Source organism: Prionailurus bengalensis, chromosome D3 (assembly GCF_016509475.1).
Source record: "Prionailurus bengalensis isolate Pbe53 chromosome D3, Fcat_Pben_1.1_paternal_pri, whole genome shotgun sequence".
Taxonomy (NCBI): domain Eukaryota; kingdom Metazoa; phylum Chordata; class Mammalia; order Carnivora; family Felidae; genus Prionailurus; species Prionailurus bengalensis.
The window spans coordinates 65,346,518-65,362,164 of record NC_057356.1 but is presented as its reverse complement, the minus strand read 5'-3'; the positions used below and the strand labels follow the sequence as shown (position 1 = coordinate 65,362,164).

General features: G+C 43.2%; 1 protein-coding gene across 2 annotated transcripts in view; it reads right to left on the bottom strand.

The window, feature by feature from the left end:
• SETBP1 (SET binding protein 1) overlaps positions 1-15,647 on the bottom strand; it is a 377,247-nt gene that overhangs the window by 20,026 nt on the left and 341,574 nt on the right. For both annotated transcript variants that reach the window (XM_043558706.1, XM_043558707.1), the window contains exon 5: positions 10,949-11,119. In XM_043558706.1, coding sequence (XP_043414641.1) covers positions 10,949-11,119 — 171 coding nt within the window. The remainder of the gene's footprint in view (positions 1-10,948; positions 11,120-15,647) is intronic.

Sequence of the window (15,647 nt, the reverse complement as noted above, 5' to 3'; positions counted from 1 at the left end):
GTCTAATGAGTGAAGTTGGTCAGGACCCTGAAGGAAGATCCGGGGAAGCGTGGGGTGGGCCGGGGGAATAAGAAATGAAAGAGAATATAGCCCATCTAACGGGGCTGAGGTTATTTTGTATCAATCAGTTGTTGCCAGGTAGGAACCTGAGCCCAAAGTTAACCAGATAGTCTGAATTTCAAAAAGCCAAAACTCTTGATTATTAGGTAAATCCGTTGTTCACAAACTGAGTTTTTAAAAATGTATAACCCCCTGTAAGCCAATCAGAGTACAACTGCAGATAGCTATGGGCCCATGGCTGCTATTTTGCGATCACTGCCTCTCAGAAGGTTTACTGTGCCTCATTCTAGAATTTCAGGTTCTCCATATTCTGACCCCAAATCTCTCTTCCAGTCTCACTGGTCATCATTTCCACACATACTCCTATCTCAGAGACATTGTAAACCTGTCCCTCTGCTCCCATCTGCTTATTTAATTCAATCCATCCCCAGAAAGCTTTCAGTCCTTCTCTTCCCAGATTATTTTACCATATCCCCCAATCTCCTCTAGTACCATTTGGTCGGAAATTCATAACGCATCCATTGCTCAGTGATATCTCTGTTAGGATCTGAGATTGTTATTCAGCCTCTTCACTTGTTAATATTATTTGGTCATGTCATGTTTTAGAGTCTGGCCTTCCCAAATAGCATGAAAGTTCCTTAGGGCAGGGGTTAATCGTCTATGTATCAGTGTGGCAGATACTTAAAAAAATATTTGACAATTGTAACAAAGCCTTACAAAAATTCCAGTAAGATGAACTTGATATAGCATTTAACACCCTCATGGGTAGGGAGGCTTTGTGCCCTGAGATATAAAGGTATTTGGAGCAGTGAGTGAGGAAAAAAATTCTAAAGATAGTTAAGGGATGTTACGATTTGAGTCATAACATGACTAAATTATGACTTAATATGCTTAAATCATTACAGGGCATGACTTCATTCTTGACATGAGAGGGGTCAAGATATAGTGATATATTGTTTCGAATATGTGATTGGTGTTTTCATCTGCTATTTCATTTCTTTTGCACCACAGCCTAAAGGTCAGAAATCCCTTTTCCCATTTCACTGATGGGGAAACTGAGACTCACAAGTCTCAGAAGGCTAAGCGACTTAACTAAGAGAATTAGTAAGTTCTGAAAAGCTGTATGATAACCCTGGTCCTTGAATTCCAAATCCACTTTCCACTACATATCCATGTGGTGGCCAGGAGTCCAGGTTTCCTAATTCCTACTCAGGCCAGATTTGTAGTTCAGTTCACCTCTCTGGGTTCAATTTTCTTATCTCTGCCATGAAGGGATTAGTGGAAAGCCCTTCCATGCGGTCTAACCCAGTCTTGTTTGGTCGGACTCCAGTTTATGCAACGAGAGAAGGAGATTCCCTGGGAGGATGCTGGGGCATTATTCTAGTTGCTCCCAAAGGTGGAATGGAGGGGGCTGACCGGTGAGGGATAGTGCGGTCAGCCTGTCTGTCTGTCTGCCACGTCTGTTTTATAATCCTTACTCTCTTTTCCCTCACTGCCTCCTTTCTCCCTATCCCTCTTTCTCTGTCTCTTCTCTGCTGTAGACAGACTATAGCCTGCCTGGACCACTAAAGATCATTCTTAATGACAGTCATTACACAGTTCTTCTACGTTGCCTGAGGCCATTTCCACAGCAATGAGCAGGAAAGACCTCGCCTCCGTTCTCAACAGCTGGGCACAGTATGCCAACTTCACTGGAACCAAGAAGTTTTTCAAAAACTCTCCATTAATTACAGGAAACCCAAAGCACTGTCCCCCCTTCTCATTAACACAGTTGCTTTCAGTGGCCACTAAATTATCTCGCCACCATTAAACCAACAATCTAATTAGACCTGTGGAAATGGAAAGAGCCCGTGAATGAGGCAGGCACACCACTTTCATCTCAAAACGGATCATAAAATATTTGTGCCCTTTCGTTCTTGGCCACATAAAATCTCCCCCTAGAAGAGTCTCTTTTCACTCTCTTCGATTTATAAAGAGGAGCTTGAATATTTGATATAAAATGAGTATCTTAATAGAAATCGCTTCATGTATGGGAGGTTTTCTTTCCCGCATTTCGCTGAGCACGGTGTCCTCATTACAATAATCGCACCTGACTCCCCCTGCGTGTGATGCCTCACAGCCAAACCTCCCACTGGGCTTCAATGGAGGTGTGAATGATACCATCACTGGGAAGAAGATAAAATGTATTATTATCATTACTCTATTTTTAAGAGGGTCTGACTGTGGCAAGAGGTGGTTGGGAAGCATAATCTGTACGAAGCATTCAGAGAAGATAAATTGAGTTAAGTTCCTCACAGACACAGCACTTTCAAACCTGTTATTACACCTTCAGTCTTTCCTAAAATCTCAACTCTGGAGGGGGGAAAAAAAATAGTTAAATCAAGTCCAGGCATGTTTATTGAGTATTTACGATGTACCCAGCACCTTGCAAGGTTCTTGACACCCAAATATGATTACAAGTTGCTCAACAGCCTGGCTTTTGCTTCTCTGATTTTCATCCCATATAACAACACAAGGTTCTGGGGATTTGTGAGATACTTGATACTCACTGAAGGGGGCAAACCTGAAATAGGAAATATGATTGTTGCTCTTGGGAAGCCAACACTCTGGGCACAATGCAAGACTATTATATATAAAATAATTAAATTACAGCCTAGCTTTCCATTGAGTGGCTCATCCCCCAAATATCATAGAAGAACTGAGTGAAGGGAGACACGTGTACAAGTCCCTCCTTCTCCTCTCGGAATAAAAACACACTCGTGTATTATGTATACTGTGCCATATAGGCTGACTCTTTAACTTGAAAATAATCTTGCCTTGTGAATATCCTGGTGGATTATCCAGGACCTGGTCTGCCATTACTGAACAAAAGATTCTGGAGGCCCTGGAGGTCCCTTTCAGGTAGCTGCTTCTGCTGACCATTCTTTGGATGGTTTGCGGTTTCTGGTACTAATGGAAAATAAAGGCAAATCATTGTCTCTCAACTTGAATGAATATAATTCTGAGGTATGTATTTTCATGCACCAGATGGTTTTATGCAGGAAAAAGTTGTTGTTCTGTTCATTTTGACTAATATTTAATGATTATCTATTGTTTGCCCACCTGGGTGCTAGGTACTGGGATTTTAAAGTTGAGTAGGATCTGACAATAGGGGAAGGGACAGTCCAGCATGGGGCACAGGCATGAGCACAGACACCATATTAAATACAGGAGTCAATTATCAATGGGCTTATAATAGGGGGTCATGGAGGGGCGCCTGGGTGGCGCAGTCGGTTAAGCGTCCGACTTCAGCCAGGTCACGATCTCGCGGTCCGGGAGTTCGAGCCCCGCGTCGGGCTCTGGGCTGATGGCTCAGAGCCTGGAGCCTGTTTCCGATTCTGTGTCTCCCTCTCTCTCTGCCCCTCCCCCGTTCATGCTCTGTCTCTCTCTGTCCCAAAAATAAATAAACGTTGAAAAAAAAATTAAAAAAAAATAGGGGGTCATGGAATATAGAAAATGTGGCATAGGGAAGGATTCGTAGAGTTGAAGTCACCATGCTCTGTATTGAAGAATGGTAATGAATTAGCCATCTATATCACTTGAAGGGTGGGTGAAGGGAGAGGGGAACATCCCGCATGGGGAACAGATAATCACTTAATGGCAATGACAATAACAACCACAGCAGTGGCAACAGTGCTCATTTGCTAAACTCTTGTTATGTGCCAGGCACTCTGCTAAGATTTTCACAAGGGCTATCTCATTTATTCTTCACCACAATCCTCTTACACTAGGTAGTATGCTTTCCTCCATTTTACAGATGTGAGCACTGAGGACCAAGATCAGCCAGCTGTTAAGTGTAGCACTGAGATCTCAGTGTAGATGATCTGAAGCAAGGATATATGCATTCAAGTAGAGCAGTGCATGGCCCATGTGTGGTGTGAAGAAAAATAGGCCAAACGTAGAAACAAGGCAAATGGAAGGGTGCATGTCTTTCTGGATTCCTAGAGTACCATTTTACAGGCCTGCCCCCATGATTAATTACCTAGGGAAATGTAGCTTTGTTGCATTTGCTACCCATTACTGATTACAGGCCCAGACTCTGCCAGGAAATATGTTAACTTGAAGATTTTTGCTCAAAAAATATGCAAATGATTTCTGACTGGTAGCAAAGATAAGCCCAGAGGTTATGGTTTTATTGCCCATTAGGACATTAACTGAGCCATCTCGCTTGATGTTCTTTCTTCAGTGCTTACATTCCTATAATGTCCTGTCCCTCTAATTCTTCTCTGGATCAGCTTTATCACCATGTTGGTTTCCTCATTAAAGAGTTGAGTGAATTTTTGACCTGAGTTTTTAGTTTTTTGAAAATCACACTCTTACTGTAGGATTCCCAAGGAATTTGGTGCTGGCTAACATTTCTAAGGAGATGTGGTTGGAGCAGAAGAGGCAGAGGGTAGATTCTGGAGTGTTTGGTGCTTCTCTAGGACGCTTGTAGCTTTGGCCATGGGGACAGCTCAGCTGCTCTAGAGGTCTGTATCAAATCAGAAAAGGGCTTGTTTCTTCCTTATGGGGCAAAAATAAAAATAATTTTTGGAGGTTTTTCGGAAGGCCTTTGGTGTGATGGGATCTTCAAGGAAGCGCAGAAGTTTCCAATCCTACTGGGTCTCTTCACGGCCCAGAGCCAAGGGGAGGGGGCTTTTCATGAGCCTCACATTCAGTAGAGGTCTCCAGGCAAACAGACTCATTCTGTGCTGCTTTAACATGGGCCCATAGGCAGCACTTTTCAGGCAACTTGAAGAATTCATTTTTTAATGACATTTAAATGTTTAAATGTCATTTAATTAATTTTTATGTTTACTTTTGACAGAGAGAGAGAGAGAGAGCGCGCGTGCACAAGCATGAGTGGGGGAGGGGCAGAGAGAGAGGGAGACAGAATCCCAAGCAGATTCCACACTGAGAGCACACAGCCAGATGCTGGGCTCAAACTCATGAACTGCGAGATCAAGACCTGAGCCGAGGTCAGGAATCAAACGCTTAAACTGACTGCACCACCCAGGTGCCCCCGAACAATTGATTTTTAAAAATAAAGCTTTATTTTCTCTACATCTTTTCTGAAGTTTTTCTACTGTATATTTTAAGTGATTAATCTGGCCTTATAGGAATTTATTTTACAATTTGAAGACTTCTTCAGTTTGTATACTTACAGCCCTTAGATGTTCCAAATCCTATTAACTTGCATATTTATTTGCTCTATTTTGGTTGTTTGAAAGACAAGGCTTTTGGCTGAATTGATTCGCTATTTTGGCTAGGAGCGTCAGAGGATGATTCCACGTAGGTTCAAAGCACATAAAAGAAATAGTTTTACAATTCTTGCAAAGGAATTTGTTGCTTTTTGCATCTGAATATTATTTCATTACTCTGGGACCCTCTCCACTGATAGCAGTTGGTTAACTGCAAAGTCAGAAATGCTAGAATTTGGTGGTCAGAAGCAATTTTCATGATTATTTTGCTCCAGCCACTAGAATACTGGACTTCTTTCTAATTCCATTAGAATTAAGAATGTATTCTTTTATTTGTGAATGTAACTTTTTTTTTTAAGATCTATTTATTTAGTTAGTTAGAGAGAGAAAGAGGGAGTGTGAGCAGGATAGGGGCAGAGACAGAGGGAGAGAGAGAGAGAATCCCAAACAGGCTCCATACTACCAGCACAGAGCTCAACGCGGGGCTCAGTCTCAAGAACTGCCAGATCATGACCTGAGCCAAAATCAAGAGTCAGATGCTTAGCCGACTGAGACACCCAGGTGCCCCTATGAAGGTAACTTTTCAGTCTTAAGGTTTTGCATCTTGATTACAGGTATCTGTCAGTTCTGATGGGGTTGATAGTTGGTTAAACGGCTTGCCTAATATCAGGCTTTGCCTTCAGAAGCAAAATGTCAAAGCATTTAATACACTTGTGAAATTTATTTTTTTGTCTTTACAGGTAGTTTGTTTATTTTTTAATTTTGTAATTATTATTAAAGTTTTTATTTAAATTCCAGTTAGATAACAGTGTAATATTAGTTTCAAGTGTACAATATAGTGATTCAACACTTCCATACAACACCTGGTGTTCATCATGGCAATCATACTCCTCTTTAATCCCCCTCACCTATTTTACCCGTCCTCCCACCTGATATTTCTGCTTAGGTTTTGGTAGGTTTTTTTTTCTTAATTTTTAAAGGCTTATTCATTTTTCAGAGACAGAGACAGACAGAGCATGAGTGGGGGAGGGGCAGAGAGAGAGGGAGACACAGAACCTGAAGCAGGTTCCAGGCTCTGAGCTGTCAGCACAGAGCCCAATGCAGGGCTGGAACCCATGAAGTCGGATGCTTAACTGACTGAGCCACCCAGGTGCCCCTAGGTTTTGGTACTTTTAAACAAAGATCACACAGTTTTAGAGAATAATGGATTAGCCTTGATAGGAAACAGATACAAACCAGGAGCTTTGCTCCTCTGCTTTCTCCTGTTAGCTCTAGCCCAGCCACACCTTGAACAGTTAAGATTTGATGATAACAACTGTGATAACAACACATCTTGTTTTTCTCCTGGGATTTAAGATGAGAGGCTATCTAGTATGAATCAGTGTGTGTGTGTGTTTGTGTGTGTGTGTGTGAAAGAGAAAGAGAAGGGCACAATGGATATGCTTGCGCATTTTTCCATCATTATGACTAGTCTTTCAGGTGCAGGACTACAGAGAATTTATTGGTGTTTTACTGAGTTTATAAATAGAGTTTATAAATAGATTATAATCTATTTAATAATATAGTCTCATGTTAAATACAAAGGTTGGGGGGTGTGTTTCAGTAGTGAAATCACACATTTTCTACACGTTGCATGACCTTCCTGAGAAGTTAGTTCAATATGTAGGAAAACAGAAAAATTAGCCTGACTTATTGAGGTATGGATTATCTGATATGGTTATTAAATCATGATTGGGACAGCGCAATAGAAGTTATTTCAAATTATGCATCACTTTGAACAAACTTTATTGAAGCCTTTACTGCATTAGCCCTAATTACTCACAATAATGACGCAGTGCTCCCTTGAATCAGACCCTTCACTGTGGCAGGGGACTGTGGCTGATCGATAGCTATTGAGCAGTTTGATCACGAAGGCTGACCTGCCGGAGCACCGGTGGCAGCCACAGCCATCTCTCCTTCCCGGTAGCTCACAAACTGACATGTTCTCAGTCTGGCCTCCCTCTCCCGCAGCTCGTCGTCTGCCTCTTCCTCCAAATCAATAACTTCATAATCAGCATGCTTCCCAGACTCCGAGAAGCTAAAAATTGCCTTAAACAAAACACACCCTCCCCCTTAACCCCCACCCCCATCCACCCACCCACACACACACTTGAGCTAGAAAAGACATGTTTTTTAACTTCTGACCATATGCATTTCTCCCACATTATAATGTTGATAAAATAAGGTGAGAAATGTCCCCCCCCCTTTTTTAACAAAGATCACCTATTTGAAAAAATACTGTTAGGACTATAGACTGATTAATTATTTGGCAAGTATTTACCAACAACCTACCACATGTCCGTCAAATGTTTTCCATTTGGCTGTTAACTTCCAAGATGGAGCATGTTTTTCTCAGATGTCTCCCACCATGTTTAGTGCTATGTAAGTACACAGCTACCGTCTCACAATGATTATTTCACTCAGTGATTACTTATTCAGTGTCTACTATGTGTCAGGGGCCTGTACTAGATAGGTTAGTATTTATTGTTATTATTTTTATTTCAGAGAGAGGCAGAGGGGGAGAGAGAGAGGGAGAGAGAGAGAGAGAGAGAGAGACAGAATCCCAAGCAGGCTCTATGCTCAGTGCAGAGCCTGATGTGGGCTCAATCCCACTACCTTGGGATCAGGACCTGAGTTGAAAGCAAGAGTTGGATGCTTTACTGACCCAGCCAAGCACCCTGTAGCATTCATTATTTTAAAAGGAAAGGAATTTCTAATTAATTGAATTCTTTCAGTATATATATTTTTTATCTCAATACAGGATTTCTCAAATTAGTTTTTTTTTCTAAGACACTTAGTTTTATTCTCCTTTCCTTTCTCCTCCCTCAGCCCTTGTCTGGATCTTCAAAACCATTCTGTGAAAAGGATGACCTTTTGAAAACAGGCCAGAAGTACGTCTAAATTCCCTTGCTTATGGCCAAAGATGAAAAAGGGACTCTAAAGAAAACAAAAATGAATTGTCTCATCACAAATATATATGACTAATGCAGAAGCATACAACTAAATGAAATCAAACCAAGATACTATTTACTGCCTTTCTACTGTGTGCTTTCCCGTAGTTAAAACATCAAATGATGAGTTTTCCCTCACTATTCCCTAAAAGAAGTAGGGGTCCATAATTAGGGAGAAAGAAATCTGCCTTTTCTAATGTTGAGCCTGTGATAGAAGTGAGATTCCACTGGAAATCAGGCAGTAAATCAAGAAGTTTGGGTTCTAATCCAATTGCATGACCTCAGGCAGATCTCTGAATCTCGGGAGCAATCATGTGTGAATCACATGTGAAACAGGGTATTGGACATGAGCCCAGGCTGTGTGACCCTAACTCTCTCAGGTTTGTGGGAATCCATTTATCTGTGGGGAGTGGAATCTCAGGAAGGTCTGGCCTCCAGCACCTGGGGAAATCTCTGGCTGGTTTTCTCCCCAAAGTTCTGCATCACAGCCTGAGACCCGGAAATGGACCAAATCTGTGAAATTCTCACGAGGGTCTCATTTTAGCACTGCCAAAAATAAACAGCCCATTCCCGCATCCTGAAACACGAGAGCTTTGGCTCAGCTCTGATTACCAGAGAGGCAGGTTTAAAAGTTTAATACCCACCTGGTTTCTACGCCTTTTTGGCATATTTGTAAACAACTGAATGCAAACAGAGGAGGCAAGCCCGTGGAAGCAGGAGGTCCCAAGAACACATTCTCTCACTCTGGATGGAAAGAGCTGAGGGGAGAAAAATGGTGGACCACCTGTCTTTTGCCCCCTGGGAAATATCTGTGCTTGGCAAGCAAAGGCGGAAACATACAGGCTAATTTCTAAATCCATGAAGGGAGGTCTCCAGAGCTTAGCCAACAAGGTTGCATAAGTAATTATCTGCGTGGATAGTGCAGACCCCAACCCAAATCTTTCACTCCAGCCAAGTGATCCCTTCTCAGAGTTCCATGCTTGACACCAGCTCCCGTGTCCTGGACTATGTCCACATCACTCCCTCTGCCTGGACGCTTTCCTGCAAAGGTAGCACCATCTGTCAAGTCTCAGATAACTTCTTCCTCATTCACCTACAACTTTCCCTCTGACCTCTTCCTGTTTCACTGCAGCCATCATTTACCTGGCATTTCCACCAAGAACTTTTCACTTCACACCTAGCGTGTGAAAGGTGGGTAGATTCATGATCACACTTAAGAGACTATCCCATTCCTTCTAAGCGATATTTCTCAAACGGCTGAGGAGAACAGCTCTTCCAAGAGATATTAAGAGCTCTTGCCAGAAAAATGGGTTTTGTGGTCAGACAAGATTGTGAAATTTGGTGTCTCTCCCTCCTGGAACCTCAGAGTACACACTGATCAATTAAAGGATCTGAAAAGCCCTATGGAAGAGAAGCAGGTATAAAGCAGCATTCCCTATATTCGCTTAACTATAAAAATAGCTTTTACCGCAAAACACCTACTAATACTTTGCAGAACTCAATTTGGGAAATGTCACTCCAAATATTTCCTACTGCTATTTCAACTGGGTGCATTTTCTAATTACCAATAATTTCCATGAAGGAGGTAGGTATGAAGACAAGTTGAGTTCTCTGTTCAAAGCAACCTGGTCACTTAGAAGATGAGTTTAGAATGAATACCACTAAAGAGTCTCCTTTTGGGCTTCTAAGTATAATAGGCACTTGTAAATACTATGATATGCTTAACATTTACCAATGCATTAATTCCACAATGTGCCATCATTCTGTGTGCCACGAAGATAGCAAGAACCTAAATCATGGCTTCTACCTCTGAGGTATGTACAATTTCATTGTGAGGGAAAAGAAGTTAATGGAAGACAGTTCTGCAGTCTCTGAGTAGGTAGCAAATGCATGGTGCAGACACTGGGTGCTGTGTGCACTCAGAGGAGGCTGGGCTTTGAAGTTCTGTGGGATGGGGAGATGGGGATGGGAGTTGAGGAAGGCTGTCCTCAAAAAAAGGTGTTAAGCCAAGTCCAAGGCCTGCCTTCTTGGAACAGGGAGGCGCTGCCAGGAGATTATGTGGGGAGCAGAGGAAGGCAGAGCATCTGGGATGCCTGAATAAAGATTTTATATTTTATCAACTGCTAGTGAGGAGTCTGGTGGCTAATGAGGAATTCATGACATCACGGGGTAGGATGAATCAAGGCCTTGGGGAAACTCTGGTTGCCATCTCTCAACCCCAGTGAGCCAGGGAGCAAATAAAATGCAGTGGTGAAGAGCATGGCTACTAGACCGAAGTTGGAATCCTAACTGCCCACAGGTGTCTGGGGGCAAGTTTCTTGACTCTTAGCTTCCTCTTCTGAAATGAGGACATAGGTATTTATTTCACAGACTTATTTCATGAGTTACATGAGATAACATATGTAAAGCCCTTGATGTGGAGATTAGGAATTACTAAGGCTTGATAAAAAATAATTAATACTGCTATCATTCAGTTGCCACTCACAGGCCTCTGCCCCCAGGTCCTGAGCTCATCTCCTTCCTTTCCTTCCACTTGAAATCCAGTGCTGAAGCATTCTCAGTGTCTGTGGGAGGTTGACTACACAGAGAACCTATATGCAACAGCACACGCCCAGTGGGCCTTCCTTCTCCATGCCCACCGTCACAGGGATGAACCGAAAGCATTTGAGAAGTGCTCACCTGCATCGGACGTTGCTGCAGAAGCAGCAAGGAGAGATAACACTGGGGTTGGTGGGATTGCAACACTGTCAACTGCGGCTGGCTTCTTCCTGGTCATCATGGTGGACGCGGAGCCCTCGTTCTTACTATGTGGTGCCGTTTGGTCCACTTTTAGGTGGGGACTTGGCATTCCTAAAAGATAATAACCCCAAAGCTTTCAGTTACTTGAAAGGAACAGGAAAACGGACAACAGAAAACCTGAAAGTGAGTTGAGGAAATGGTTAAATCATCTGACCTCCTTCTGGTCCAACAAGAATGAAATTTTAGAACGTGTAAAAAAAAAAATGTTAGCAGCATGACTGGTTTTGGTTTTGTGGCTGAGATTAGTGGTGACAACATTCCAGTTTGGCTGCCTGGAAGTGGGGGCACAGGTCCAACGAAGCAGTAGGATTTAGCAGGTACCCTTTGTCTTCCACAGGTCAAGGAGCGCGTCTTCACAGAGGCTGTGCTGTGTGCGGGGTGCGAAGGGGAGAAGCAGGCCCCACCCTAGCTTCTCATCGCACCTGGCTGGGGAGGCCAGACTAAAGGAGAAGGAAAAATTGGGTAACACATAAAGACAGGCTTGTGCGTTGTTCATCCTTGGTGCTTGGGGAGTGCTAAGGGGTTAGGGATTAGTGTGGGGAGAAGTTCCAGAGCTCACGCTAAAGCACAAGGAAGAGGGAATGGCTTTCTCAGTGCCGAGAAGAGCATATGCTAAGTTATGGCTGGGGAGGAAGTTGACTCAGATGAGAGGTCAGTCTGCTACAGCAGAAGATGCCCTATGGGGTCTGGTGTGTGACGACAGTCACCAGGCTGAGTGAAAGTTGATTTGGGGGCTTTTCGGGGTCTCTGGTCCTAATAAGCATCATAAGTCATGTCTTTGTGATGCGGAAAAGAACCCCTGTGAGGTGCCTCTGTAAAAGGGCCTGGACATTTACTCTATAACAAACTGTAAGAGCTATTCTGGAACCTTGCTTCCTGGGATCGGATCCAGGCTCTCTTATTTCTTAGCTGTGCGATCACAAGCGAGTTACTTAACCTCTCTAAGCTTTAAGGTTCCTTAACTGTACAAACAGGGCAGAACAGTATAACCTCACAGGGGTGGTTGAGAGCATCCCTGAGTCAATTAATGTAGAGTGCTTACCACAGTGCCTGGCACACAGTCCATGACATAGAAGTGCTTCCTGCTACTATTTATTATTCCTATAATTACTACGGCCAGTACTATAGCCTGCTGCTTCCTCAGGGCAACTGAAATCAGCTGGCAAATCTGCTCTCTTCTCTGACTTGACCAAGGATCTCTGGGCTCCTTCAACAGCGCTGGCTGCAGAAAGGTGAGTCTCCAACTCATCCAAGCCTAAGTCCAGAGGCTAGGGGTATCTGATCCAATGGTCATCTACACAGAGTTTCTTCATTTCTAGGCTACCTGCCACCCACAGCACCAGCAACAAATGAGGCTTTATCACAAGAGTTCTTGACCCTTTGGTTCCAACCCAACCAGCTTGAGCTGTTCAGTCCCTCTCCCAGAGAAACATTCTGTCACCACCACAGTAAGGCCAGCTCAGGTAGGCCTGATGGCAGCCCAGTGAAGTGTGTAGCACGGAAGTTACTATTTGCTTAATTTGGCAGGTGAGGAAAACACATTTCTGAGTGCTTAAGAGAAAACTGAATAAACCCACACAGCCCTAATGTCAGAGCTGGGATTTTGCAAGCAGCCAGATGCTAAATCCTGGACCCATGGATCATCCTGGCCCAGCTGGTCGTCTTCTAACACCTGTCCACCACACCACCCTAGTCTGCCGACAGCATAGTTCACACTGAGGGTGCACAGGCCCTAGTATCTCACCTGGAAAAAGCACCCACCTGTAACCATCTGAGGAAGAAAGTCATGATGACATTTTCATTTACCCTACTACTACCGTCCTCCTATTCTCCATCCCGCCCTCTGAAACTCCCCCTCTTGTGCTGCAAATAACAATACCATTTATGCTTCCTTGGATTTTATATTTCATAGCATTTTGACAGTGGAGGTAGACAGACATCAAATCCCATGACAGGAAGATTGCAAGGCATGACCATCAAGAAATCAGGAAGGGCAGCAAACGTGTATAGTATGCCCATCTGAGAGAAATGCAGGTGTGTCAGGGATAGGTTAGACACACACATATAACCCAGGTAAAATACATACAGAGTCACCCACAAGGGGATATATGCAAATAGTAAACAGTGGTTATTCTCAGGAAGGAGGGCACAGGCAAGATTGGTGAGGAAGAAGAAGGAGTTTTTACTTTTACTCCCTAGCCTTCTTTATCGTTACTGTTTTTTAAACCACAAACATCTTTTTTTTTAATATTTAAAAAAATTTTTAAGGTTTATTTTTGAGAGAGAGAGAGAGAGACAGAGCATGAGCAGGGGAGGGGCAGAGAGAGAGGGAGACACTGAATCTGAAGCAGGCTCCAGACTCTGAGCTGGCAGCACAGAGCCCAACGTGGGGCTCAAACTCACAAACAGTGAAATCACAACCTGAGCCAAAGTCAGACGTTTAATGGCCCCTAAACCGCACACAACTTAAATTCTTTTTCCTTTGAGAAAATAAAAAGACTTTGGGCGAAAATCTAGAAGTCTACCAGAGCATGGGCTTTGGGGTAGAATGATATGCTTGACCAACCGGCAGCTAACAATCTGAACTGGGGACAGCACACCGGGTCTGATGGGGATCCCCCATTTCGGTGCTCTCTACCACCAATGTCCTGCTCCCATTCAACAGATGCAGGTGTGCCTTTCCATAGCACGCCTCTGGAATGCTGAGCCATCAGAGGTCTGTTGGATAACAGGTCCTTTGGAAAAACCCACTGATATGTCGTCTTTGTACCTGTGGACACAGGGTGGGCAGGTAATTCTTTGCTCAAATTATGACATGCTCAGGGAACAAGCCATAAACAGGATTAGCAAGTGGATATTTAACTAACTATCACTTGGGAACAAACTGATTTCAAGTCATTTTCGTTGTACCCATTTTCATGCAAATGTTCACAATCCAAATTAGTCTCAGTCCACATCATTTCATTAAAGTTCATTCGATCATACCTCTATTGGGCATACTTTGCTACTCAAGTGTTTATGTTAAAAGTAATAAAATGACACTTAGAAACTCTATAATTCACATTGTCACTATTTAGCTGTCTTGAAAACCCTAGATAATTCAGGATTTTCTAGATTATAGTACTGTTTGTTAGTTGCCATCCAATGAATTTGAAAACCAATTAGGAAAAAAAAAAAAAAAGAAAGAAAAAGAAAAAAGAGCCATGACGTTTTCTCAGACATTTTTGGGTTTTGAGAGGATTATGGAAACAATCCCAGAAATAGCATACATGAGCAAGTATATTAGATAAGCTTTCAACAAAGACTAATCTAGCAGCATTTGTAATCCAAAAAACCTGCCTGAGAGCACAGGGCTTCGGGGACTGGAATGGGTGACCCCTCATGGGAGAGAGCATTGGGCAGGCGGGCCACCCCACATCTTTGTTTCCCTTCATTCCAGGTGGCAGCTGATGCCCCATGGAGAGGTGCCTAAATGTCCAGACAGGTGTTAAATAGTTCAGAACCAAGTTCTCAGAGATATGGGGTGAGGGCAGAGTGCTGGGGCATTTGGAAAGCTTCTTTTCAGCATGGGCTGGCTTCCTTCTCTCCATGGGAGGGAGATGTCTGAAACTGGAGGTTCACCATTAAGGAAACCCAGATATTTGCACTGTGCTGACTGAGCCACTGAGACATGTCACTGCGACTTACCCTGGGACCTGAGTAAAGGTGGGCATGGCTTTGATCTGGGGAGGGATTGCTTTTCAATCCTGGACAGCAGACTGTATAGAGAGCACACGTGGTGGATGTGTGTTCAGAACCTCCCTAAACCCCAACACAGGACAAACTGTACTGAGGCTCGCACATTTGGAGGCCAGTACGTTTTTAAAGGAGGAAGTAACAATGCTAATAACTGTGGATCCAACATCTGTTCATAATTAAAAGACAGAGCCAAGAGGAAATTTTTTTAAAAAGTTAAACCTATAGGAAAACATTCTGCTAATAACCTGTTGACCTCTATTGATACACTTTTTAAAAAGTCTTTGAAACTGTGCTGTAGTGTATCAAGGGACAGTCACTCATTTTCAAAGGTAATTTCTCATAGACTAGTTATCCCCTCAAACCTCTACCTGCACACCGTGTTTGCATTAGGGACTTGATTTATGGATTCCCACTCCTCCGATGCAGAACCTGACTTCCTGTTGCCTTGGTTACTTGGAGCTTAGTTCAAGGTTAAAGTACTCCCGAATCAGAATCAGTGGCAGGCGCTGCATCTAGCGGCCAGGTTATTGACTGCCCCAGGATGCGAAAAGGTCAGAGACCAAAGCACTGTTTACTGCCTTAAGGGTGAGTCAATAGCTTCAATATTTTGATTCTGTTTCCTCCAAAGTAGTAGTTGCTGTTCAATTACCTCTTCCCCAGGTTGTTCAAGGTCACTGGGGTCATGGACGAAAAGCAGGGTCTATGGTGGCTGACTTTCCCAGGATCCCTTTAATGAGCTCTGTGACCTTGGATAATAAAAACCAGCTTCACCTTAGAGTAATTTGTATGTTGCTCTAGGTTTATAAAGCTACTTTATCTTATTTTCTTTTGGGGAAAACAA